At 39.2% G+C, this 20,882-nt stretch overlaps 1 protein-coding gene across 2 annotated transcripts in view; it reads right to left on the bottom strand.

Annotated features, from left to right (window-relative positions):
- Positions 1–20,882, bottom strand: part of si:dkey-178e17.3 (somatomedin-B and thrombospondin type-1 domain-containing protein) — a 75,995-nt gene that overhangs the window by 16,025 nt on the left and 39,088 nt on the right. The window contains exons 2-3 of one of the 2 annotated variants that reach the window (XM_062024235.1): positions 18,864–19,049; positions 18,421–18,511 (exon numbers count right to left, since the gene is read on the bottom strand). In XM_062024235.1, coding sequence (XP_061880219.1) covers positions 18,421–18,511; positions 18,864–19,049 — 277 coding nt within the window. The remainder of the gene's footprint in view (positions 1–18,420; positions 18,512–18,863; positions 19,050–20,882) is intronic. The other variant, XM_062024236.1, reaches the window with a different exon arrangement.

Genomic DNA, 20,882 nt, shown 5'->3' with positions numbered 1-20,882 from the left:
CCGCCTGCGCTCCACAGACAATAATAACATTGTCTCCGGCAGATGCTTTGTACTTCCAAACTATTTGTTTTGTCTCTCATTCAGTCATCTGTGACAAAAACACCATCCCCATTGGGTGTTTGATCTGCGAAACCACATCCATTTTATTTTTCTTCATTGCTAAACCAGTACAGTAGATTTTATTCTATTTTTGCAAGGACACACAATATAAATATTTAGCTCTTATTCCTAGTGTTTGCATGCATCTTAAACAATTTACCACGCACAATACAACTGAAACTCCTAAAAACGGGGTTCAGCAGCCTCCCTGAAGCTTTTTCAAAGATGAAAACATTTTTTTTTGTTTTACGATGGTTTCTGTAGGAGGACAAACCTGACACAACCTTCCTAATTGTTAGAAATCCCACCGTTTATATTAAACATGCTTCACTGATGAGAGCATTTGACGAGCGCCGTTTTGTCCTACTAATTTCAGCGATCCTTGAACTCATCAGAGTTTGTGTTTTATGCCACTTTTTCTTTGTTTCATTTTGTCCACCAAACATTTTATTCTGTGCGTGAATGCACAAAGGTGAGCTTTGTTGATATTATTGACTTGTTGGAGTGCTAATCAGGCATATTTGGTCACTGCATGACAGCAAGCTAATATGCTATTTAGGCTAGCTGTATGTACATATTGCATCATTGTGCCTCGTTTGTAGGTATATTTGAGCTCATTTAATTTCCTTAATGTCCTCTGTGTATTTAATTTATATTCGCATGTCTAATGACACATTATCTGGATGTAATATTGGCTGCTTTTCTCATAGTTGTTTGTATGCCATGTTGTTCCAGACATCAGCAAACATTACCCAGCTTGCAAAGATTGTAATAAATCCATTAGAAGAAGACAGCCTGCCGTTTCCTTTAACTTGGACACACACATCTATACCGTCGGCCATTCTGAGCCAGTAATTTCCAGAAGTTATCTCATTCTATGCGAAGCCTCTATTTTACTAGGGATTTCCAAAGATGCAAAAATGTGTGGAATAAAAAATTAAAATACAACATTTCTGTCAACAAAGATTTGCGTCAGCCTTCGATTGTAGGCTAATATAGCTAATATAGACACTTACATCATGTGTTGCCTTCATTATAACACTTATATAAGGCTTTTTATTTTTTGCGGCTCCGGACAGATTTTTTTTAAATTCATGGTCCAATATGGCTCTTTCAACATTTTGGTTTTCCGACCCCTGTCCTAACGTAACAGTGGACATATATATCGTAATGTGCATTTTGAAAACAAAATAATGTAACCAAACAATTAGGAACAGCTCTCATAATGCAGTGCAGAGTGCAAACCACAAAAATTAACACTTTCCTGACAGTGCGGTGGTATCTTGGCTTACGAGTGTCCGCGTTTATGGATTTCTGAGGCTACATAAAACATTCCCAACTATGTTTTATGCTTTAATTTGGGTTACGAGTCACCAAACCGTTAGTTGGCGTAGCTAATGTCACAGTGAATCCCGTAAGATCCAATCAAAACACTCAATATCTTGTTACCTGTAGCAAGCAAGACATACCTTTGTTGAAAACAAAGAAAGTCAATGTGATGGAGAGTTTAGAAGAAGCTGATGTTATTCATTGAAGTAAAGAAAGAAATCATCGAAAACATGAGCTGTTGGAGCATAGCACGAATTGTCTGCACCATACCAAAGCAAGAGGAGTCGATAACACTAGCCAAGAACGTTAAAATGATATCTAAAAGGCAGACATTTACCCATGAAAATTATGAAAGACTGCTGATGGTGTGTTTGACGGAGAAGCAGCTCGAAGGCAATACTGTAAACTTTTTTTTGACCAAGACAAACGGTGCATATTATCAATACATTACTTTATAAAACTACCTTGGTTAGTTGTAGTACAGTAAGTACACTCTATAGTATTGTTTTTGGTACAATATTTCCTGTCTTAAAGTTTGTTTTTCGTGTTAAAACTAATGGATGCTACATGATTGTTACAAACTAAAATTGTACTGTTTGTAGGGGGTGGGGGGTGGCAACCATGGTGGAAATTGTTTTTTGAGGTACGAGCGGCATCGAAGAAGCAATTAAACTCGTATCCCATACTACCACTGTATTATGTTCAAAAAGGCAACATTTTTGATGAACGTCCTTGAAGCGTGCAGGTGTACCTATTTTTTATTGCCATTACATTTAAATACAGATAAAAACGTTGTTCTGTTCATATAATGACTTTATTCGTATAATATTTCTACTGCTATTGCTAAAAAGTAGAGATGTCCGATAATGGCTTTTTTGCCGATATTCGATATTCCGATATTGCCCAACTCTAAATTACCGATTCCGATATCAACCGATACCGATATATACAGTCGTGGAATTAACACATTATTATGCCTAATTTTGTTGTGATGCCCCGCTGGATGCATTAAACAATGTAACAAGGTTTTCCAAAATAAATCAACTAAAGTTATGGAAAGAAATGCCAACATGGCACTGCCATATTTATTATTGAAGTCACAAAGTGCATTATTTTTTTTAACATGCCTCAAAACAGCAGCTTGGAATTTGGGACGTGCTCTCCCTGAGAGAGCATGAGGAGGTTGAGGTGGGCGGGGTTGAGGTGTGTGTGTGTGGGGGGGGGGGGGGGGGGTGGCGGGGGGTGTATATATTGTAGCGTCCCGGAAGAGTTAGTGCTGCAAGGGGAGGGGTTCTGGGTATTTTTTCTGTTGTGTTTATGTTGTGTTACGGTGCGGATGTTCTCCCGAAATGTGTTTGTGATTCTTGTTTGGTGTGAGTTCACAGTGTGGCGCATATTTGTAACAGTGTTGAAGTTGTTTATACGGCTACCCTCAGTGTGACCTGTATGGCTGTTGATGAAGTATGCCTTGCATTTACTTGTGTGTGAAAAGCCGTAGATATGATGTGACTGGGCCGGCACGCAAAGGCAGTGTCTTTAAGGTTTATTGGCGCTCTGTACTTCTACCTATGTCCGTGTACACAGCGGCGTTTTAAAAAGTCATAAATTTTACTTTTTGGAACCGATACCGATAATTTTGAAACTGATACCGATAATTTCCGATATTACATTTTAAAGCATGTATCGGCCGATAATATCGGCAGTCCGATATTATCGGACATCCCTACTAAAAAGCTATGTAAAAGTGTAACTTGACATGACCATAGGTATACAAATATTCTCAGAATATTTACTTTATTATTTAATTATTATAATACAGCTACAGTATCATTGTGACTTTTTTGTATTCTTGTAAAATTACAATATATTTTAACTTTATTATCATGGAAACAAAATTGTTTGTGTATTAAATATAATACCTAAACATAATAATTAACATATCCCTTGTTTAATGTCATAATTGTCGTTCTCGTTCACTTTATTCGCATAAGCAGTATTAAAGTTATTTGTGTACAATATAGAAAGTATATTTCTACCACTCAATTGTGAAAAAAGAAAAATGCTTAAAAGGGGCTGCTCAGAGTTATATTTTTCAAAGCAAAAAAACACAACAAGAACACAGTTGACTAGTTTAATAGAACACATTAGTATTAAAACTGTTTATATTTTTTCAAAGTTTATGCAATACAATTTTTTGAAGGCCCGAAAATAATGATTGGTGTTTATGGCGGTCACACGTGCGCGCTAGGAGCGCGTGCACATATACGAAAACAGTCGAAGAGAAGCAACAAACAATTTGCAGTCATATTGTTGTTATGATAGAATATATATTCAACGATAGCTTATGCTAACTATACAAATCGCTATCATTAGGTAACTACACCCAAAACTAATGCGCATGCACATGTTATGTACGGATGTAAAAAACGTTGTGTAAATGGTAAATAAAAACAAATCCTTTTCAACCTATATTCAATTGAATAGACTGCAAAGACAAGATACTTAACGCTCGAACTGGAAAACATAGTTATTTTTTGCAAATATTAGCTCATTTAGAAATTGATGACTGCTACATGTTTCAAAAAAAGTTGGCACAAGTGGCACAAAAGACTGACAAAGTTGAGGAATGCTCATCAGAGGCACTATGGAGAGACTTCTGACCAACTGCATCGCTGTCTGGACTGGAGCCCGCAGTGCCTCAGACTGGAAGTCTCTGCAGAGGGTGGTGAGGACAGCGGAAAAGATCATCAGGACTCCACTTCCTCCTATTCAGGAGATCGCAACAAGCCGCTGCCTGACCAGGGCTCAGAAAATCTGCAGAGACTTCTCCCACCCCCACCAAGGACTGTTTTCACTGCTGGACTCTAGAAAGAGGTTCCGCAGCCTCCATAGCAGAACCTCCAGGTTCTGTAACAGCTTCTTCCCTCCGGCCATAAGACTCTTGAACACATCATAATAATCCCCTCAATTCCCCCAAAAAATGGACTAACTCGCTGGAATATAAAGACAATATAACATACATCCATAAACGTGGATGCATATGCAAAAGTGCAATATATTTATCTGTACAGTAATCTATTTACTTATATCTGCACCTTATTGCTCTTTTATCCTGCACTACCATGAGCTAATGCAACAACATTTCGTTCTTGTCTGTACTGTAAAGTTCAAATTTGAATGACAATAAAAAGGAAGACTAAGTCTAAGTCTATCAAACCCTTATTTGGAACATCCCACAGGTGAACAGGCTAATTGGGAACAGGTGGGTGCCATGATTGGGTATAAAAGCAGCTTCCATGAAATGCTCAGTCATTCACAAACAAGGATGGGGCGAGGTTCACCACTTTGTGAACAAAGTGCATGTAATGGTATGGGGGTGTATCAGTGCCCAAGGCATGGGTAACTTACACATCTGTGAAAGCACCATTAATGCTGAAAGGTACATACAGGTTTTGGAGCAACATTTGTTGCCATCCAAGCCACGTTATCATGGACGCCCCTGCTTATTTCAGCAAGATAAAGCCAAGCCATGTGTTACAACAGCGTGGCTTCATAGTAAAAGCGTGTGGGTACTAGACTGGCCCGCCTGTAGTCCAGACCTGTCTCCCATTGAAAAAGTGTGGCGCATTATGAAGCCTAAAATACCACAATGGAGACCCCGAACTGTTGAACAACTTAAGCTGTACATCAAACAAGAATGGGAAATAATTCCACCTGAAAAGCTTAAAAAATTGGTCTCCTCAGTTCCCAAACGTTTACTGAGTGTTGTTAAAAGGAAAAGTCATGTAACACAGAGGTAAAAATGCCCCATGTGCCAACTTTTTTGCAATGTGTTGCTGCCATTACATTCTAAGTTAATGATTATTTGCAAAAAAAAATTCAGTTTTTCAGTTTGAACATTAAATATATTGTCTTTTCAGTCTATTCAGTTGAATATAAGTCGAAAAGGATTTGCAAATCATTGTATTCTGCTTTTATTTACGTTTTTGTAGTTACATAATTATTTCCTAGAAGCCGCGAGAATGCGGTATAATAACGCTTAAAATACATTGGAAAGTTAGCGCCCTCCAAACATAAGCGTAAATGTTGCAAACAGCCACTTTTACTTTAATAGAGGATCATGTATTGTTGTGTAATGTTGCGAACACTGCAGTATAAGTTCAAAGTTTGGAAACACTTGCCAGTTCAATAGCATGAGCAAGTGTCTCCAAACTTTTGACCGGTACTTTATGTCCCAAAATGGGAGTTGACTTGCAAGCAAGTTCCCGTCTTCCAAAACTTTGTTTTCACTGAGTTTATTATCTGTGTTCGTTTTCATGACAACATCAGGGACCTTTTTAATCCTCATCCTCATCCATTAGTCTTATTTTTTGAGTAATGTGTGTCCAAGCCGCTGATACTCAGTCAAAACACAGGCATCCAATGTCACATTTAATCAGTGAGAAAGGCTGTATGGCTCAGCTTGGAAAGCAGCCATGACTTTGAATCCTCGTCTTTCCAGCTCTGAGAACATAGGCAATCAGACTACAAGGACCACTTCCAAGAATATGACTACGGTGCATTTTTTTACTTGGATTACAGCGGCTTTATCAGCAAAGGTCAAGTGTGCATGCTACACACGGACACTGGTTCCTGTTACAAAATAAAGCAGTCTATGGCAACCTTGGCCTTGATGTGTCTCATTAAAACTCTTTGTTGCACTGTTTTGGTTGTTTTTTAGACTCAAGGTAAGAAGACCATAAAAAAACAACATTGCTGGCCACTAAAAAGAACATTGTGACAGTTGTCATCCACATACAATTGAGGAGTTTCTACCACTATTATGTATGAATGTTTAAAAATGAGTGTGTGGTAACAGGTGGCCCTAGTGTGTGAATGTGAGCATGAATGTGTGATGAGGTGGCAACTTGTACCCTGCCTTTTTCGCCTGAGTGCAGCTGGGATCGGCTTCAGCGTCCCCAGCGATCCCGAGAGGGACAAGCGGTAGAAAATAGATGGATGGATGGAAGGTGCTCACTTGGGATGTTCCGATCAAGGTTTTATGCTGCCGATTCCGATACCGACCAGTCATGAGTGAGAACAGCCAATACCAATATATATATATATATATATATATATATATATATATATATATATATATATATATATATATATATATATATATATACATACGTTGTGGCTTGTGCAGCCCTTTGAGACACTCGTGATTTAGGGCTATATAAGTAAACTTTGATTGATTGATTGATTGCCTACTTCTAAATCCTTTTAAAATGCATTCAAAAACCGCCAACAATACTTTTTCATTTATGTTCCGTAACCTGTATAATAACCAAGCTGTAGCGACATTGTTACTGTAAGAGCAAACATTGAGGAATTATTTTTCTATCGTAGTAACACATCGGCATGCTTTGGTATTAGCCGTAAAAGCTAACTACAGCAAAAGATAAGCTAGCTTCTACAACAATTTGAGTTTGTAATGCATAACACTGCATGAGATAAGAGACCAATTTGTACTGACTGAAAAAATGAACAGTCATATTACAGTATCTGTAAAGTATTAGCCCACATTTCATGTTTTGTTTGTACACAGCTGAGCTAGCCAAACAGTGTATGTACTGTAGTTGTACTAACAGGCATGGCGGGCTGTGTGTATCATGATCGATATTATAGTGACTCACTAGATGGACTGTTGGTCTGGTCCAGCTGGCCGGGGAAGTTTCCTGTTGATTTTGGGTAAGAAATTCATTTATGTCAAAATAACTTGGCTCCAAGTTCCATATTTATAGCGTCAAAATCGCTTTCATCCCCCTCTCCCGGCTCTTCCATCTGCGATAACGTCTCACTCTTCCTCCGTGCTCGCTTCTATAATGCTAGGTTCACACCAACGGCGCTTTGACGGCGCTTTAAAGCGGCATGCAAAGCGCCGTTAAAGCGTAACAAAGCGTGATTAAAGCGTGAGGGTCGTAATGGATCGTGGGAAAGCGGCAAGATCGGCAACATTTTTTAAACGGTTTTAAAAAATTCAGCGCTCTGTCAAGAATGGAATAAAGCGCAGAGAGCGTATCAAAGCGTGACAAAGTTTAGCAAAGCTTGACTCAAAGCGTAGGAAAGCTTAACAGATCTTGGTTCAAAGCGCGGACCCCAGTCGCCACCTAATGCCACCAGACGACCCTCACGCTTTAACGCCGCTTTGCATGCCGCTTTAAAGCGCCGTCAAAGCGCCGTTGGTGTGAACCTAGCATTACAAACATTCGTAGCACCTCTTCCAAATGACGGCGCTTTGCTCGCCGCTTTAAAGCGTGGCAAGCGCTGTTGGTGTGAACCAGGCATAAGCAGCAGTATATTTAGCTTCAAAAGTATAAAGTTGTAAATCAGGGGTCCTCAAACTTTTTGACTCGGGGGCCGGGCTGTAATATATGTATATATATATATACGTATATATATATATTCCGACCGTGATGATGTCACGTTATCGATGGGAAAATGCATTTTTAGACAATATGATTTGCCTGCGCGGCTCGGAGACACAGATAGTAACAACCGGTAGAACATTGATTAGAAAGGAGAGATAAAAAAAATAATAATAATAATAAAATTTTTTTTTTTTTTTTTAACTAGGGACGCTGGTGCAAAAATAGTACTCTTCATTGTCTGTTACCAAGTCTGCCATGATTAGAAAACACACTGGTGTTTGATGTTGCCAGAAGTCAGACGTGCGTTGCTATTAAAACATAAATCAGTGTGCGGAAGAAATCAGTCCCGGAAATGATTTAAAATGATCAAAATACGGTATATATATTGAACGTATTACATATTGTTATGAGCATTGTGACGATCTATCTCTTCGCTTCTGTTTGTGTTTTTTTGTTTTGTGTTTGTTTCCTGCGTGTCTCCTCTGGGCGCTCGTTTTCCTCACCTGTCCCTGATTGGCAGCCAGGCGCGCCTGGTTGCGGTTGCCAGTCGGGCTGCTGCTTGTGCCTGCCTCGCCTGTTCCTCAGGGCTCGAGGATTAATGACTATGTTTGAGAACCTTTTACATGCACGACTGCTTCTCTTCTGTTTAATTATATTAAAATCATCTTACCGGCGCATCGATCTCCTGTTTCCTGCATCTTGGGGTCACAACTACTGCAGCAGTGCGAGTTCACGACAAGCATGTCTGTTACTACATTATATATAGACTTCCATCCATCCATTTTCTACCGCTTGTCCCTTTCGCAGGGGGTGCTGGAACCTATCTCGGCTGCATTCGGGCGGAAGGCGGGGTACACCCTGGACAAGTCGCCACCTCATCGCAGGGCCAACACAGATAGACAGACAACATTTGCACTGTGTATGTAAAACGTTGCTGGAGAGTTTTGAAGTTGTTTTAGAGGGCTTTAAAGGCGGCAACGGTGACTCCGCATCTTTCAAGCCTTTTTGCACATCTTTAAAATCGTTAAAAAAAAGACGTGCGTTCCTGTCTCTCATAATGATTGTGAACGATAGGCAACATTTTAAAAAGGTGCAGTTCCCCTTTAAATGTGCCTAAAATAGCAACACTGCACAAAAAATAAGTTTGGTCCAAATTAAATTTTTTTACCATCATTAACCATTGAAATGCCACTTTTTTTTAAATGGATTATCTTAACATATCTAGACTACTGGATTTCATTATGTTTTTAATTCAATAGATGGTTGTTACTTATTCCCATTTACTGATGAAAAAACAGGTGTTACGGTACAGCGGGGGAAAAGGAGACGGCACAGATGCAGGGACGTCGTTTAGCTCTATTATTTATTATTACAATATTATGAAATGGGAAACTTAATCCAAATATGTGTATGGTGTGACTATGTGTAGCGATTAACATAGTCGTGTTACCAGGAGTGTTGAGCGAGGTGCGGAAGTCCAAGAGGGCAAGGCAAGCTCTGAGATCCAGGGACAGGCAGGAGGTCAGGGGCAAGAGCTAGGCGTCAAAAGTCTGTGTCCAGGCGGGAGGTTGAGATCCAAAAGGGCAGCCAGGGAACCACAGGGAATACGGGGAGACGAGACACACATCTTGTTATCAGGAAACGGAGGAATGCGGTGTATGGGAAAAGGTAGCTACGTTCTGGCCCGGAACGCAGGTTTGCACTGGCTTAAGAAGCGCGGCGTCTCATCAGCTTCAGGTGTGCAGATTGCTGATTGATTGCAGCCGCCTGCTGCAGCAGGAGTGGCGCGCGCAGGTGAATGCGCATTGGAATACGCCCGGGCCGTGACAACAGGACAATTTTTATCAGTATTTAGCACAAAGTGCTGCCCCACAATACCCGAAATTTAAAAAATCAAAACTACATTTCCTGCAATTGGGTGCATTTCTACACTATATTTGACCTTTTGATTTATTCTCATTTACCAACCTCTTTTGGCCGTCTTTTTGACACTTCCATACATGTGCCATGTATTGTACCACAGAAGTTTTTGGGGTTTTTTTTAGTAGGTAATTTACAAACATTATTATCATTGAAAATGTGCCGTACAATTCTATACCATGCATGCAAATAACTCAGAAAACGTTTCCTATTTGGCAACTCTATCCTGTTGCCACGCCACCTCGGGTAACATGCTTTCGGTGTTGTGACCTGCGTTTAGACCCGTCACGCCAAAAATATATAATCTCATTGATGAATACTCTAGAACAGGGGTCGGCAGCCCGCGGCTCCGGAGCCGCATGCGGCTCTTTGACCACTCTGATGCGGCTCACCTGCATACTTGACGACCCTCCCAAATATTCTCCGATTTTCACCCTAGCAACTAAATTAAGGGCATGCCCCAATGGCACTGCATTTGCTGTCCTCTATAGCCTGTACTAACAGTGTGCCAGCCCGGCCACACAAGGCATACTTGGTCAACAGCCACACAGCTTACACTGATGGTGTCCGTATAAAACAACTTCAACACTGTTACGTTACAAATATGCGCCACACTGTGAACCCACACCAAAAAAGAATGACAAACACATTTCTGGAGAACCTCTGCACCGTAACACAACATAAACACAACACAACAAATACCCAGAATCCCATGCAGCCCTAACTCTTCTGGTCTACATTATACACCCCCGCTACCACCAAACCCCCCCACACATCAAACACCCCCCCCCCCCCCCCCCCCGTGCGTCTTGGTTAAGGTGGGCGGGGTTTGGTGGTAGCGGGGGTGTATAATGTAGACCGGAATAGTTAGGGCTGCATGGGATTCTGGGTATTTGTTGTGTTGTGTTTATGTTGTGTTACAGTGCAGATGTTCTCCAGAAATGTGTTTGTCATTCTTTTTTGGTGTGGGTTCAAAGTGTGGCGCAAATTTGTAACGTAACAGTGTTAAAGTTGTTTTATACGTACACCGTCAGTGTAAGCTGTGTGGCTGTTGAGCAAGTATGCCTTGCTGTCACTGACGTGTGCAAATAGAAGCTAGTGATGGGATCGGCAGTTCTTTTGACTGTACTGAATCACTAGAATCAGTTCCTTAAATTGATTCGTTCAAAAAATGTGTTCACCGAATCACCCCCCCCCCAAAAAAAAATTGGGGAGGGGGCGTGCGTAGTACAGACAGTACAGTGCAGACATTCGCGCACTGCGTAGGGACTCGCGTTAATCTAACAACAACAACAGTTGCAGTAGAAGGGATGAAAATAATAACAATAATAATATGAATCAGAATTGATCCCCAAGGAGAAATGTATTTTTGTTACAATAACTGTGTAAATAATAGCCTATGTATGTGTACATACATTAGTTATTATTTTTATTTTAAATCTTCTCAAAACAGTTTTCATGTGGCTTGTTTTCATGGGATCGGCAGTTCTTTTGACTGTACTAATCACTAGAATCAGTGACTGACAACGCCACACTGTGGCCGCAGTTCAGTACGTGTACCGAATCACTTCTGCAGTTCTTTTGACAGTACGAATCACTAGAATCAGTGACTGACAACGCCACACTGTGGCCGCAGTTCAGTACGTGTACCGAATCACTTCTGCAGCAGCAGTACAGTTTAATTGCAAATCAGCATTATTATAATGATGATGATAGCTACTAAACAACAACAACAACAACAGTTGCAGTAGAATGGATAATAATAATAATAATAATAATATGAATCAGAATTGATCCCCAAGGAGAAATTTATTTTTGTTACAATAACTGTGTAAATAATAGCCTATGTATGTGTACATACATTAGTTATTATTTGTATTTTAAATCTTCTCAAAACAGCCTGCCCTACACGTTACCCTCCGCCCCTCTCCCTCGCGTCGCTGCTGCTCAGCCTGCACGGATTTTCTTTAACTTTATGTGTTGAGATAATGGGGACGTGTGTTTGTTTTCATGTGGCTTGAGTCAACATTAGCCGTTAGCTTGGAGAATGAATGGAGAACGGATGCCAATGGCATGAAACATATCCCCGCGACGGGGGGAGAATCACTCGCGGCATTGGGGCAAGCAGAGCAGAGAGCAAGAGCGTTGTCGTTCACTGAGTGATTCATTTCGTTAATCCGCGGTGAACGAATCGTTCGCTCAGTCCCTCCCCCCGCCCTCTCATTGGCTGCGTCGTTCGCCGACGTCAAGGGTTCAGTGAGTCACAGAATGCGCCAGTTCCACTCATACCGGCATGGTCGCGGCGGAGCTCAACTGAACTGAGAAAGGAACGAATCAGTTCATGAAGTGATTCGGTTCAGAACGTTCACTCAAAAGATTCGTTCTTTCGAACAAATCGTTCACGAACGACACAACACTAATAGAAGCTGCATTCAACACGTGGTCGAGTAGGTACGCTGTTTGAGCAGGCTGTAGAGGGCGTTAAAAGCAGTGCCATCACGCCCTTAAATTCGGGTGTCTCCCGGGAAAATTGGGAGGGTTGGCAAGTATGACGCTATCAAGCGCCATTCATTTAAAACTCGCAGGCCGCACTAACATTAAATTTTCATATTAAGGTTAACCCCTAGGTTAACCCCTGGTTAACCTAGCACAAAGCAAATAAAGCTTTGTATGCAGTGTTTTTTCATTTTAAATTTTCAAAAAAGTTTTGTGGCTCCCATTGTTTTCTTTAATTTGTGAAACTTGTCAAAATGGCTCTTTGAGTGGTATAGGTTGCCGACCCCTGCTCTAGAACTACAACTGGTTCGAAATTTACAGTGTTGGATTGTAATCCTCTAAATATGATTAGCAGCAAAGTGGACAGACGTCAAAGTTGTGGCTCAGAAAGCGAACGGAGGCGGCAACCAGTAAGCTAGCAAGATGACGCTAACTATGCTAACTAGCGAGCTTGTTCCGGCACCCCTGCAAGAGGAACAGCAAGTACCTGCGGCTGAGGCAAGCGTTCAACAAATGATGTTTAGAGACATTTTTTGATATGTAATAGGTTTACATAAATCACCCAACCTTTGGTATTGTTAGAGTTCCTGTGTTGTGTGTTGTTGCACTGAGAAGCCACGGATGTATGGCTACTTCTCGATTGCTCATAAGAAAACAAAGTATCTACGTCAGGGGTCACCAACGCGGTGCCCGCGGGCACCAGGTCGCCCGTAAGGACCAGATGAGTCGCCCGCGGGCCTGTTCTAAAAAAAAAAATTTTTTTAAATTTTAAAAAAAATATATATATATATTGTTTTACTTTCTTTTTTATCCAAGAAAATGTTTTTTATTTATTTATCTTATTTTATTTTATTTTTTTAAAAAGGGCCTTATCTTCAACAGACCAGGTTGTCAATGCAATTAGATTTGTTTAAAGTTTTTTTTTAAACCAGGCCCAGTCCAGATAATGTCCAAGTCGGACTCAGCAACACACACCTTCATTCATGTACACAGAAAAAAAGTAGGGAACACAACAGATTGCATATAATTTATAAACAAAATTACATTTTCAAAATAAGCATTTATGTACAGTCCAGATTATGTCCAGGTCACTCACATTAGGGAACACAACAACAGATATCATATAATCTATAAACATAATTATACTTTCAAAACAAGCCTTTGAGGACTTCTCATCTTTTTTTTAATGTTTTTAGGCATCATTATCGTTTTCAACCATGTAACTTTCTAAAATTAGAAAATACTGAATAAATGTTTTAAAGAAAGTAATACTAAGTGAATATCTGTTTTTGGCCTTAAAAATAAACATTTTACAGAGTACTATAATTAAATTGACTAAATCATGATTGTCAATGAACTCTCCTAAAATAACAGAAACCACATTAAGCTTCATAAACAAACCAATCCTTAAACACATTTTTTCAACTTCCACCCAAAACAAAGACACAATATGACAATACCAAAACAAATGCATGGTGGATTCAAGCTCCTGACAACAAAATCGGCAATCATCTGACTCTGTCATATTCCATAATTTTAACATTTTCCCTGTGGGTAAGAAGTTATAAATAATTTTAATTTGAAAATAACAATTTTGCACATCGATAGTGGTTTTATAGATTAGTTTGAATATGGCATCCCATGGCAACGGGCAGTCAAAAAAGTCCTCCCATTTTCCATTTGTGTTGTATGAGGCAGCCTTCAAAGATTTCTTTATTAAATCAAAATTATATATTTTTCTATTTATTTTAGTTCCTTTTTGCCAACTAGAATTTCTTGTTAGAGGTTTACAAAGTAATAATTTAGTAGTTCCATAATTAATTATTTGTTTCCATCTTTTCCCAATTACTCCAGTTAGTTGATAAAATGAAAAGCTTGAGCAAGCATCACCATACGTAGCTCTAAATTCATCATACTTCATAATTTTACCATTCTCATTGATAATATCATTGACAAAAATGATTCCTCTTTCAAACATATTTTTCCAAAAGAAAGGCTTTCCATCTATTACAATATTAGAGTTCATCCATATTAACTGCTGCAAAATATCGTCTCTTTTTTCTGGCACATAAAATTGAAAACACCACTATGAGTGGATTGTTTCCTTTATGAACCCCGCCATGTTTCCCAGCAGACTCTCTGGGAGGGGATCACTTGTAAAAAAGGATACAATTTCTATTGATACAGTACATGTTTTTTGTCCAAAAGGACATTTGTGTACCACTCAATGTTTAAATACATCTTTGGAACAATTGATGCTTTTAAAGACAGACACATAGCTTCAAGGTTGAGAAGTTTCAGGCCCCCATATTCATACTCTTTGTACAAAACCTTTCTTTTAATCTTTTCTGGTTTGCCGTTCCAGACAAAATCGAAGACCCTCCGCTCATAAATCTTAAAAAAGTTTTGTGATGGAGCTGGTAATGACAAAAACAAATAAATAAATTGAGGAATAATTAACGAGTTGGCAATAGACATTTTACCATACAAGGTTAGGGATTTCCCTTTCCATAATTGCATAATTTTGTCCAGCTTTCTTAGTCGATTATCATAATTTACTGAGCCTAGATCTTCCAGATTCTCTGGGACAACAACACCAAGTATGTTAACTGGTCCATCTGTCCACAAAAAAGGCACTTTGCATTCCATTCGAAAGGACGTTCCCTTTAGATTTCCGATCCTTAACATTTTACATTTATCATAATTAAGCTTGAGGCCAGATTGCTGTGAAAATATGTCCAACAGATTTAGAAGGTTCCGCAAACAATGAGGAAAAATCTTATCTTTGTGAATCAGCCTTTTCTGACATGAACTTCATCAAGAACAAACACAGAACACGCCTCACTGATGCACATCTGCAAGACTCACTCAGAGTTGCAGTGTCAAGTTACACACCAGAGTACAACACACTAGTTAACAGCATGCAATGCCAGGCTTCCCACTAACTGACAAAGAAACAGATAACAGATTTGGTGTCCAGTTCAAAGTGTGACATGATTTAAAAATTGGAGAGTTTACTTTTGTATTTTACATGAGTTATTATTTGTACAAACATGGTGCAAAGTAATTCATGATTTGTTAAAAAATGTTAGTGGCTAGCTAGTTAAAAATGGGATATTGTGATTTCACAAGTCATCATTTGAAAATGTTCAATTTGAAAAATGTGCACTTAGAGAAAATATAAAAATAAAGTGTTGCATATTGATATTTATCTGTTTCTATATATATTTATTGTGAGAAATCATTAAGATGATCAGTGTTTCCACAAAGATAAATATCATTAATTATTAATAATAACAGAGTTAAAGGTAAACTGAGCAAATTGGCTACTTCTGGCAATTTATTTAAGTGTGTATCTAACTGGTAGCCCTTCGCATTAATCAGTACCCAAGAAGTAGCCCTTGGTTTCAAAAAGGTTGGTGACCCCTGCTCTATGTCATTAAAACAATTAGCTTCGACACCACAATGTTTAATTTAAAAAACGCAGAATTTATATTTTGAGGCGAAAATTAATGTTTAAAAAAATTTAAAATTTCACATGTCTGCTTTTAAAGCATGCATCAACATTTTAACTCATTTTAACACATTTTCTGAAGCTGAAATGATTTTTTCCGGAATTGTATATATATGGCGTATATTGTGGACAAATTGAGAACAGGGAGTAAACAAAAGTGTTAGCAATCGCTATGAAAAGGAAAAGGTGTGGGATTAAATAAGCTCTGCTTCTTCCTTCTCCTTTTCATACATGTTGAAAAGAAAAACTGGAAATTGTGATGTATCATGTTGTAATTGGAATTGTAAACTGAAACCATAAACCATTAGTGTGCATCATGCTGATGTAGCTAAAAAATATTGACACATTTTTCAGTAATTTTTCAAAAAAGGTTTTTACTAGCTGACATTTATTGGACTATAGGTTTTTAAAAAATGTGTAAAGAATCAATAACCATGACTATGACAGTTTGGATTTTTTTTCTTTAGTTTCCTGTGTATGGTATTATTTCCTGTCCTGGTGCTCTTGTTTTTAGTACTTCCTGTTGGACTCCTTGTGTTGCTGCACCTTCACTTTCTGCTTAGTTTCCTTGCCAACACACCTGTTTTCTATTGGTGAATCAAGTGTATTTAGGATCACCTGTTGCTTCTTGCCAGCGCTGGACCTGTGCCTTATGTCAGTGTGCATGAGTTAAACTGAGATCATTTGAAGGAGCCTCAGTTATCTGTAACTGTTTTACTTGATGTCCATCCTCTCATTTTAATGTGCAATGTGAATGTTATTGTATGTGTACCTTTGCTGCCTCTTGGCCAGGACTCCCTTGAAAAAGAGGATTTAAATCTCAATGGGATTTTTTCCTGGTTAAATAAAGGTTAAATAATAAAAAAAAAAATAAAAAAAAAAATAAAAAAAAAATATATATATATATATATATATATATATATATATATATATATATATATATATATATATATATATATATATATATATATATATATATATATATATATATATATATATATATATATATATATATATATATATATATATATATATATATATATATATATGCTGCCACGAAGTGCCTTGCACTAGCCTTTTCGTTTCTGATGTTTTATGCTATATAAGTGAGCAATCAAATTAATTGACCTGCACGCCCCCTTCTGTCTCTGCATCCTGGGGTCACGCCATCAGGACCGTGACATAATGTTCACTTTTGTGTCGATGGCTTAACCGCTGAACGGATCATTTTTATTTCCAACACTTTGGATTGGAAAAATTGTTTTTGCGATCTGAACAAAACCCTTCACCAGCGTCCCGGAATGGCTTGTGTTCCATGTTTGAGGTTTCACTTTTTAGGCTCGCCTAATGGGCCAAATCTGACCCGCATAACATGGCCCAAATAATGAAAACCGGTCAATTTTACAGAAAATGTCATATTGTTGGTGGTATACTTAGTGAGTTGGCGATAGCTCAATCGGTATGATTTTTTAAACAAGGGCACCAACGTTCATATCCCGGTGAGGGTATGTGCATAGTTACATACATTAAAATTGTTGTTTTTATTGAATTATTTATATTTGCATATTTACTCTATATTGCCAAAACTATTTGGCCACCTGCCTTGACTCACATATGAACTTGAAGTGCCATCCCATTCCTAACCCATAGGGTTCAGTATGATGTCGGTCCACCTTTTGCAGCTATTACAGCTTCAATTCTTCTGGGAAGGCTGTCCACAAGGTTGCAAAATGTGTTTATAGGAATTTTCGACCATTCTTCGAAAAGCGCATTGGTGAGGTCACACACTGATGTTGGTCGAGAAGGCCTGGCTCTCAGTCTCCGTTCTAATTCATCTCAAAGGTGTTATATCGGGTTCAAGTCAGGATTCTGTGCAGGCCAGTCAAGTTCATCCACACCAGACTATGTCATCCATGTCTTTATGGACCTTGCTTTGTGCACTGGTGCACAGTCATATTGGAAGAGGAAGGGGCCCGCTCCAAACTGTTCCCACAAGGTTGGGAGCAAGGAATTGTCCAAAATGTTTTGGTATCCTGGGGCATTCAAAGTTTCTTTCACTGGAACTAAGGGGCCAAGCCCAAATCCTGAAAAACAACCCCACACCATAATTCCTCCTCCACCAAATTTAACACTCGGCACAATGCAGTCCGAAATGTACCGTTCTCCTGTCAACCTCCAAACCCAGACTCGACCATCAGATTGCCAGATGGAAAAGCGTGATTTATCACTCCAGGGAACGCATCTCCACTGCTCGAGTGTCCAGTGGCGATGTGCTTTACACCACTGCATCCAACGCTTTGCATGGGACTTGGTGATGTATGGCTTAGATGCAGCTGCTCGGCCATGGAAACCCATTCCATAAAGCTCTCTGCGTACTGTACGTGGGCTAATTGGAAGGTCACATAAAGTTTGGAGCTCTGTAGCAACTGACTGTGCAGAAAGTCTGCGACCTCTTTGCACTATGCGCTTCAGCATCCGCTGACCCCTCTCTGTCAGTGTACGATGGGTAGCCAAATACTTTTGGCAATATAGTTTATATGTTTGTATGTATATTATTTATTTTTATTTTTAAACAACACTGGCCCTCACAGTGTCTGCTGTAAAAAACAAAAGGCTGGTATAGAAAGAAGTGCAATTTGTATATCTTACCTGGCCTTCGCCTCCTTTATCAACATGTGAGGCCTCCTCCAAGGGTCCTTAAAGTTCCTCTGGAAGGAATCTGGAAGGATCTTTGCCACCTCTGCAGGTCAAAGGAAACAAGTTGGCTCGCATCGCAAATCAAATTGCATGATGGCATTAAGGGAGTAAAAAAAAAAAAATTCATCATGTGACCCAAAAGAGGAAGGAATGTCAAGTTAAGTTTGCCTATGAATCTGCCCTGAGAGTGTTTGTCTGCGGAGTGGTGTTTAATTCCTGGCGAAATGATGCAACACAGCTGCAGACGAGGCCTCAGAAGCGGACGTGTTGCTTATTACACAGTATACAAGCTGTAATAGATCTCAAATTGGCCCGGAGGAAGGCGACAACAGAGGGCTTTAATATGTAACAGAGATGTCCTAGCAGGGGAGGAAAAACGGTCTTGTTTTTCTTACCTTTCGCTGTGCTGCATATTTCGTTGTTTCCGAAGCACCCTCGGCGCTGTTTGAGGTCCGGGCAGGGGGTGCCTCCGTTTCGAGGAGGGACGGACACTTGGCGGCTTCTTTCGGTGCTGCCCACTCCGCATGGAGACGTGCATGAGGACCAGAGACCCCATGAGCCCACCACACAGTCAATGGCTGCTAGGGAAGCACATATAGACAAGAAATCAGGAACAACACAACAATTAAAGCACAACCTTCAAACTCAGTGGTTTAGTACAATAAAAACGTACAAATGGTCTGAAATTGACATACACTCATAATGGGTCTAAATGTTCGATTTATTATGGCCCCTTAATGATTTATTTGAACCTTTTTGTCAGATTTAATGTATTAGAAATGTTCTCTCACATGTCGTCTGCCTCACAATACAAATGTCCGGAGTTCAATCCCGGGCTCGGGATCTTTCTGTGCAAAGTTTCCATGTTCTCCCTTTTACTGTAATAAGCTGAGCTGAAGGTTCCAGAATGTATTTTAACTTGACAAGGCCAAGTCCTATTAACTTATCATCTATAATTATGATTGACTGCAGATGGTAGTTTCTAAAATAATGTTTTTTACAGCACAGCACAGCAGACGTAACCAATACTCAGAATAATGTGAAAGTCAAAGGAACTCTGAAGATCGAAGGAAGAAGAATTGCAGGTTTAGTTGGAAAAGTCAAACAAACATCATGCGGATTCATAAAACGCTGTCGCGACGGTGAAAGCATCGCCTCAGGTAAGAGGGTGGTAACCAAGTCAACAAATGGCTCATTAACTTCCACTAATGTCAAGATCATACTTAGGAAGTCTGCAAGCGGTCACACAAGTGGCCCCCACTTAAAGAAAAACTGGTGAACTCTCTGGTTTCGCTCAGCGTCACACTTCAACACACACACACACACACACACACACGCACACACACACACACACACACACCCACACACACACACACACACACACACACACACACACACACACACACACACACACACACACACACACACACACACACACACACACACACACACACACACAGAAGCATCAATCAGTCATGCAATTGAGGCGGCCGAAATAGCTAATGACATCAATCTAACTAAAGAGGAAGTTGTATTAGTTAAATGGTGGCTCTGATCAAAGCGAGGCGACTCCTAGGGGTAATCAGACTTTAAGATTTAATAGCAGCAGACATCCTACAGCCAGCCTCCTTTGGAGAGAGAGGAAGTACTACACACTTCATCAACACTTTCAAAGAAGGTAAGAGAAGCTACACATTGTACTGAAATATACACACATTTTGTAGATGATTAACCATGATTTGAGATGTTTGAGTTTGAGTTTGAGTTTATTTCGAACATGCAAGCATACAACATGATACATCACAATTTCCAGTTTCTTTTCAACATGTTCGAAAAGGAGTAGGAAGAAGCAGAGCTTATTTAATCCTACCCCTTTTCTTTACATAACAGTTGCAAAACTTTTTGTTCACTTCCTGTTCACAATTTTTTCACAATAAACTCCATAAGTAATCACAATAAAAATAAATAAATAAATAATAGTAAGAATTTAATAATAATAATTGGTGAAGTAAGTCATATTTCATATGATGAGATAAGTAAGATTACTTTAAGAATGAATGAATGGATGGATGAAATAAATTGAGAATGTTTGTCATGGTTCTTCTTCTTTGTACTTTGTAAACACTTTAAGTTTGAAGAGTTTCTTGAAGTGTATCATATTAGTACATTGTTTGATTGCTTTGCTTAATCCATTCCATAATTTAATTCCACATACTGATATACTGAAGGTCTTAAGTGTTGTACGTGCAAACAAATGTTTTAAATTACGTTTTTCTCTAAGATTATATTTCTCCTCTTTTTTTGAGAAGAATTGTTGTATATTCTTGGGTAGCAGGTTATAGTTTGCTTTGTGCATAATTTTAGCTGTTTGCAAATTCACTATGTCGTGGAATTTCAGTATTTTTGATTCAATA

The sequence above is a fragment of the Entelurus aequoreus genome, linkage group LG17 (genome assembly GCF_033978785.1).
Source record: "Entelurus aequoreus isolate RoL-2023_Sb linkage group LG17, RoL_Eaeq_v1.1, whole genome shotgun sequence".
NCBI lineage: Eukaryota > Metazoa > Chordata > Actinopteri > Syngnathiformes > Syngnathidae > Entelurus > Entelurus aequoreus.
Note: the sequence above shows the minus strand (reverse complement) of the source record. Positions and strands in the feature narration are given on the sequence as shown.